General features: G+C 42.9%; 1 protein-coding gene across 1 annotated transcript; it reads left to right on the forward strand.

Moving 5' to 3' along the window:
* Positions 1-4,166: 4,166 nt before the first annotated feature.
* LOC309708536 (uncharacterized protein) lies at positions 4,167-7,683 on the forward strand. The gene is made up of 2 exons (XM_082536657.1): positions 4,167-4,475; positions 5,079-7,683. Exons 1-2 carry the CDS (start codon positions 4,406-4,408, stop codon positions 7,184-7,186), a joined length of 2,178 nt encoding a protein of 725 aa, XP_082392783.1. The 5' UTR covers positions 4,167-4,405; the 3' UTR covers positions 7,187-7,683.
* The last annotated feature ends 241 nt before the right edge of the window (positions 7,684-7,924 follow it).

Below are 7,924 nucleotides of genomic sequence, written 5' to 3' on the forward strand. Positions count from 1 at the left end.
CAGCTCCGATGATGATGTCAACGTGTTTACGGAAGCGGTTGTGGGATTCATCGGGAAATTAGCGGATGATACCGTGGAGACAAAGACTATCACAACGTTTCCCAACCAGAAGCCGTGGGTGGATAAAACCATCCGCGACACTCTGAGATCCCGCACCGCTGCCTACAACACGGGACTCACGACGGGGGACATGGACCCGTACAAAGCCGCGTCATATAACGTGCGGAGGGCGGTGAAAGAGGCGAAGCAGCGCTACGGGAGGAAACTAGAGTCACAACTCCAACAGAGTGACTCTAGGAGCCTGTCAGAGTATTTTTGTTTTTAAAGGTTTTATTATTCATATAATAATCAACTAAGAGTGTTTATATTTCTCTTCTGTACTCAACCAGCTGTATATTTTAATTGCTGGCTCCCTACTTTATAACGGAAACTGTTTGCTTTCACATAATCACTCTTTTGCCTTCACATTGTCACTGTTTGCCTTCACACTAGCAGGAAACCGCCACCCACGAGTAAGAAACAACCTTGTAGAGAACACGAAGTTTTTTGAGAAACCACACCTGCGTTCTTGACAAGATAAGGATGATATTTCCTTTTTTGTATGCTTCATGATGTGTATAAATAAAGCCAGACTGCACCAAGGAGGTGTGTGAGTCTCTCCCTGAGTCTCTCACCCGTGCACGTTTAAAACTGCTCTAAGTGTCTGAGTGATATTTCATTGCATCTGAGTACTTGTTAAAATAGAATATCTTTAACAGAGCCTATGGCGGGGACTAAGGACAATAACGGACTATAAAGCACCAACAACCGGTATGACGAACGCGGCCGTGACTCTGGCAGACGAGCTGAACACTTTCTATGCTCGCTTCGAGGCTGCAGCTAAGGACTCCAACAATGCTAGTGCTAGCGGCGCTAACGGCTGCAGACAGGAAGATACTGCCAGCACCGGAAACGTGCTCGTCATCTCCGAGCATGAAGTAAGGAGAGCCTTCAAGAGAGTGAACACCAGGAAAGCAGCAGGACCAGACGGCATCCCCGGTCGTATCCTCAGAGACTGCGCATACCAGCTAGCTCCTGTGTTCACTGAGATATTCAACATCTCTTTATCTCAGTCGGTGATCCCCACATGCTTCAAAGAGTCCATCATTGTTCCTGTCCCGAAGAAATCCCACCCTGCTTCTCTCAATGACTATCGCCCTGTAGCCCTCACCTCAGTAGTGATGAAGTGTTTTGAACGCCTGGTCAGAGACTTCATCATTTCTTCACTACCAGACACACTGGACCCACTACAGTTCGCTTACCGTCCAAATCGTTCCACAGACGATGCCATCTCTCATCTCCTCCACACATCACTCACTCACTTGGACACTAGAAGGGGGAATTATGTTAAAATGCTCTTCATAGACTACAGCTCTGCATTTAATACCATAATTCCCTCCACACTCACCACCAAGCTGGAGCATCTGGGACTCAGCTCATCTATGTCTCAGTGGATCTCCAACTTCCTAACTGGCAGACCACAGACAGTAAAAATGGGCGGACATATCTCAGCCTCCACCACTCTCAGCACTGGAGCCCCCCAGGGGTGTGTTCTGAGCCCCCTTCTGTACTCTCTGTACACATATGACTGTGTGGCCACTACCAGCTCCACCACCATCATCAAGTTTGCTGACGACACCGTCGTGGTGGGCCTGATCTCTGATAAGAACGAGACGGCCTACCTGAAGGAGATTAGGAATCTGGAGAACTGGTGCCAGAGGAACAACCTCCTTCTAAACGTCAGTAAGACAAAGGAGCTGATAGTGGACTTCAGCACTAAGCAGGAGAGGAACTACCAGACCCCCATCATCAACGAGTGCCCAGTGGAGAGAGTGGACAGCTTCAAATACCTCGGAGTTCACATCACGCAGGACCTGTCATGGTCCTGTCACATCAACACCATGGTGAAAAAGGCCCGTCAGCGTCTCTACCACCTCAGACGCTTGAGAGACTTCCAACTGCCCTCCAAGGTGCTCAGGAACTTTTACTCCTGCACCATAGAGAGCATCCTGACGGGAAACATCTTAACCTGGTTCGGGAACAGCACCATGCAGGACAGACGAGCTCTACAGAGGGTTGTGCGGTCAGCTGAGCGCACCATCCGCTCCGAGCTCCCTGACCTGCACTCAATCTACAGCAGGCGGTGCTGGACCAAGGCCAGGAAGATCGTGAAGGACCTCAGCCATCCCAACAACAGACTGTTCTCTCTGTTGAGGTCAGGAAAGCGATTCCGCTCCCTGAAGACCAACACAGAGAGACTGAGGAGGAGCTTCTTCCCGCAGGCGATACGGTCTCTCAATCACACCACCACACAGTACTGACCCACACATATGGTTCTTACACACACACTGGACATTCTGGACATTGTTTTCACTTCATCACTTAAATCACTTTAAGCATATTTGCACTGCACAAGACATAATGTGGATTGCACAACACTGGTCACTATATTCTTCATTTCCATTTAATACTTGTACAGCTGCTGTTATTGTGTATATATTTATTTATTTATTTATATTTCTTCATACATTCTTATATAGTTCTATACTGTGTATTGTGTATTTTGTTGTACAGTTATTTTATTTTCAACTTTAATTTATATATTTTATCTTATTCTTTCCCAGTTAAATTTACCCTTCATTCTAATTTGTGTTGTACAGTTATTTCATTTTTAACCTTAATTTTTTATATTTTATTCCTTCCTAGTTAAATTTACACTTTTTAATTTTTCATATTTATTTCCTATCTTATTCATAGCCTTTTCCTTTTGTTTTTCTTTAGGTCACGAGCAGTTGTGTAAGCATTTCACTGTGTACATGACAAATAAAAATTTGAAATTTGAATTTGAAAATTTGCTGTGTTTTTTATTCACTATTATGCAGATGATATCCAGCTCTATTTTGAGCTAAACGACGATCTTGCTCTGTCTCTGAATAGCCTCCGAGAATGCATGTCCGAGGCCAAGAAGTGGTTGTTGTCGAATTCTCTTATCCTTAATGAGAAGAAAACCGAGATTATGATTTTTGGTAGTAATGCCCTTCGTGCCAAACTCCGGGATGCCTTTGGTTTTCTTAGTTGTTCTCTCTCTGATACTGTCAGGAATCTGGGTGTCTTATTTGACAGCTCCTTTTCACTTGACAAACAAGTGTCTGCTGTTGTCAGATCTAGTTTTTACCAGCTTCGTCTTATCTCTAAGGCTAGGCGCTATATCCCGCATAAAGATCTCGAAAAGCTCATCCACGCCTTTGTAACGTCGAGGCTAGACTATTGTAATTCACTTTATTGTGGTCTCCACTCTTCCCTTTTACAGAGATTACAGACAGTTCAGAATGCTGCAGCTCGCATTCTAACCAAAACCAGCAAGTTTGCCCACATTACTCCTGTCCTTGCCGATCTGCACTGGTTGCCTGTCAAATATCGTATTCAATTTAAAATTTTGTTGTTTACTTTTAAAATTACTAACAACACTGCACCCAGCTACCTTAAGGACCTTTTAAACCCTTATGCTCCTGCTAGGGCTTTAAGGTCATCGTCACAGTTACTGCTGGCTCAGCCCAGATCTCGACTTAAGACTAGAGGTGATCGATCGTTTGCTCTTGTTGCACCTGTGCTGTGGAACAATCTCCCGATTGGCATCCGGGCATCTGATTCTATTCATTCTTTTAAATCACAGCTTAAAACATATCTTTTTAAACTTGCCTTCTCCACCTTTTAATTGCTGGTTTGTTTGTTTGTTTGTTTGGTTGCTGTGACCTATTGACCTCTTGTATTAATTCCCTCCTATCTTTCTATTGGTGTCTTTTATTATGGTGGTACAGCTTTTATCTTGCTATTACCCATGTGCTGTAGTCATTCTTATTGGTAGCTTTTATCTATGAACATAACTCGTTATTTTTATTTATCCTTTATCAATGTTTGAACCTTTTATTGTTTTATGTAAAGCACTTTGGTATGCCCAAGGCTTTTAAATGTGCTCTATAAATAAAGATTGTTGTTGTTGTTGTTATTAATTCTCCGGACACACAATCTTTCCAATCTTTCCCTCTCTGCTCTGATTTTTCATGCTCATTTCTTTTTGTATTCTGCTATTTGAACAGTGCAGCAGTGCTGTTTTGTACCTCGTTAGCTTCATAGCATAAGTGCCTAAGTCATTTTTTGGTCAAATTGAGATTTTTGCCTAACTTTACTCCCCTACCACTGCTGCATCATCCTGTCCGTCTGCCTATGTCATTGGCCAATCACAACACTCATAAGAGTCAAAAAACATACTTGCCTAAGTCATTCATTTGACTTAGGCAGTTTTACCATTGGACTTAGGCAGTTTTGCTACAATCAATTTGACTTAGGCAGTTTTGATGTATGCAAAATGGCTGATAAGAAGAAGAGGTTGACCGCAAGTGAAGCCCTTGCTCTTCTTTTTGATTCATTTACATCTGGTAAAAGTTCATATTTTTTTAGTTTTTTGGTCACTAAATGTATTTTCATTCAATCAAAGAGGTTATGACCATGTTAAAAGATTACTTTTTTGTTGCAAACAAAGTATGATGGCTAGCTAACATTAGCGTTAGTAGTGTAGCATTAGCATAGTAATGTAGTACAAGCTAGCAGCTAGCTAACAGCAGCATGCTACCAGAGTAAATCTTTGGCAATTTCAAAGGCAATTTGAGCATTTTCAGCAAGTTTGCAAATTATATTATGTTTCAAACATTTGCTTTTTATTAGGAGGAGAGTCTAAGGACGGGGGACGCCCTGGGTTCATTGTTAATTGTTAAATTGGACTTTATATTGACTGTGTTCAAATGACTGATACTGGTTGAACTCTATTGCCAGTAATATTCATGTAGCCCTTTGAGGCGACTGTTGTTGTGATTTTGGGCTATACAAAAATAAATTGATTTGATTTGATATTAATAGTACAAATTGATTTTTTTTTTTTTTTACATAGCAGACATTTTGACTACACAAGTAGATTTAGATGTCATCTTGATTTACCATTTTAAGATACTCCAACAGCATTTTATTTTCTGTTGTATCATCAGGAAAGGAAGTTGATGTGAACTTAGAGGAGTTGGTGGATATAGATGAGGGAGAAGGAGGAAATTATGTTGATATGGGGCAACAGACTGATAAGCAGCCAGAGGAAGGAGAGGAAGATGAAGGAGAGGAAAAGAAAGGGGAAGGAGAGGAAGATGAAGGAGAAGAAAAGGAAGGGGAAGGAGAGGAAAAGGAAGGAGAAGGAGAGGAAGATGAAGGAGAGGAAAAGAAAGGGGAAGGAGACGAAGATGAAGGAGAAGAAAAGGAAGGGGAAGGAGAGGAAAAGGAAGGAGAAGGAGAGGAAGATGAAGGAGAGGAAAAGAAAGGGGAAGGAGACGAAGATGAAGGGGAGGAAGAGGAAGGAGGGGAGGTGGAAGCAGAGGAAGAGGAAGCCAGTCCAACCCCCAGCACTTCTGCTGTTCGTCACAAGCGTCCACTGCCCCATACGTGGAAGAAAAATGTCATCAAAGAAAAGCGTCTGAAGGGAGAGAATTACAAGAATACAATGGGACAGGAGAGACCACCAAAGGCCATGGGCCCACCATGCACATCACAGCACTGCTTCAAGTCAACGAAAAGAAGTTGTGAGCTACTGACTGAAGTTGAGAGAAGAGGAATCTTCAACAATTTCTGGTCCATGCCTTCCTGGGAGACACGCAAGGTGTATATCCAGACTGTTGTTGAAAATGTGCCCATAAAACAGAAGAAAGGTGGTGTTGATTCAAGGAGAACAACATCTCTGCTATACCACCTGCAACTCTCAGATAGATGCAAAATACCTGTGTGCAAAAATCTTTTCTGTTCCACACTTGGTATTGCCCTGAGAACCATTGGATCATGGTTAACTGCAGGCATGAAACCCAACACTCATACCCAGCCCAACCCCAAGATCAACAAGACTGGTCCTCATATGCCAATATCAGATGGAGACCAGGCCTTCCTGAAAGAGTGGCTCTCTGGAATACCTACAGTCCCATCCCATTACTGCCGCCAGGTTCCCTCTTATCAGAACAAGAAGTTCCTGGAGCCAGGAACAGTTTTGAGAGAGCTTCACAAGGAATACCAGAATGCTGCCAATGAGAATGGAAAGCGTGCTGTGAGTGAGACATACTTTCGGAAGGTTTTTGGAGAGCAGGATTACTCTGTGTTCATTCCAAAAAAAGACCAATGTGACATCTGTGTAAGCGCCAAGGTAGGAAATACAGATGAGGATGCTCTTGCTACACACTTGAGATTGAAGAGTCAGGCTCAAGCTGAAAAGGCTGCAGACAAAAATGAATCCAGTGACACACTTTCAGTGTGGACAATGGACCTTCAACGCGTTCTTCTTTGCCCCCAGACAAAAGCAAGTACAATGTACTACAAAACTAAATTACAGATGCACAACTTTACCTGCTTCAACATGAACAACAGAGATGGGTACTGTTATGCTTGGGAAGAACATGAAGGCTCCCTCAGCAGTGAGGTTTTTGCACATCTGCAGTCCAACCACTTTGAGTCTGTCCTACAGGCCAACAGAAACATTGAGAAAGTCATTGTCTGGAGTGATGGCTGCGGGTATCAGAACCGGTGTGCTACCATCAGCAACGCCTACCTTTACCTGGCCATGAAGCATGGTGTCAGCATTGAGCAGAAATTTCTAGTTGCAGGCCACACACAGATGGAGTGTGACTCCATGCACAGTCTAATTGAACGGCGCATTGTGCAAGACGTTTACACTCCACGAGATTACGTTGTCATCTTTGAGGCTGCACGCATTAATCCATCCCCATACAGGGTGACTCAACTATACCACAAAGACTTCATGAAGTTATCTGGCACCTATGTCACCAATATTCGACCCGGCAAAAAAGTTGGGGACCCCACAGTCCATGACCTCCGGGCTTTGCAGTACTTGACTGATGGACGGATCAGGTACAAGCTGGATTTTGAATCTGACTGGGAAGACCTGCCTCGGCGCATCAGCATACCCGACAACAAGCCATTCAAGTGGATCCCACTCTTTCCTGCTCAGTTGCCCATCACCCTGAGGAAATACAGTGACTTACAGTCAATGAAAAATGTACTACCAAGAGTGGCCCACAAGTACTATGATGATCTTCCTCATCAGTAGTATACATAGCCTACCAAATAGTACACACACACACACGCACGCACACACACACACACACACACACACACGCACACACACACACCCGCACACGAAGAGAAAGAGAGAGAAGAGAGAGACAAACACACACAGACAGATACAAACACACATAGACACACGCACACCTCTTTTATGAGCCTACAGGCCTCCTCTGCAAATTAATGGGTGGGTGAGGTGAAGTGAGTAAGTCTCCTTACTCTAGCTGCCATTTTGTGATTAAAATTGAAAAGTTACAGTGTGTTATGGTTACATTATAGTATGTCATGTTCATTTTATAGTTTGAAGAAAAACTGCCTAAGTCATAGGCATAATCTGCCTAAGTCACTTTTATTAGACAAAAGAAATGATGTTGGGTTTTGTTCTTTTTCCATACTTTTCCTCACATATACTTAAATGTTCTGTGAAAATATCAATTAAAAATATGCATGTGATATTTAGAAAATTAGTTTTTTCTTGTTTTCCAAAAACACAAAAAAATGACTTAGGCAATTAAGTAGTGACAGGGGGAGGTTTAATTTCAGCATTTTGAATGGGTGTCAAGCAAGGGGAACATGTTGAACCAAAGATTGCAATCTTCCTGCAAAGCAGAGCATGTTTTTGTGCTAAATTGAGATTCTGGCACAATGGGGGGGAAAAGCAAGCAAGCAAGAAAGTTCTCTTTGGCTATCTTGATGGAAAATCTAAAATACCCACTTTACATTA

The sequence above is a fragment of the Aulonocara stuartgranti genome (assembly GCF_965226115.1).
Source record: "Aulonocara stuartgranti genome assembly, chromosome: 6".
In the NCBI taxonomy this organism is placed as follows: domain Eukaryota; kingdom Metazoa; phylum Chordata; class Actinopteri; order Cichliformes; family Cichlidae; genus Aulonocara; species Aulonocara stuartgranti.

Coding starts and splice junctions, on each gene's coding strand:
- LOC309708536 (XM_082536657.1), top strand. CDS start 4,406: ATGGCTGATAAGAAGAAGAGGTTGACCGCAAGTGAAGCCCTTGCTCTT. Junction 4,476..5,078: donor TTTTGATTCATTTACATCTG/GTAAAAGTTCAT, acceptor TTGTATCATCAG/GAAAGGAAGTTGATGTGAAC.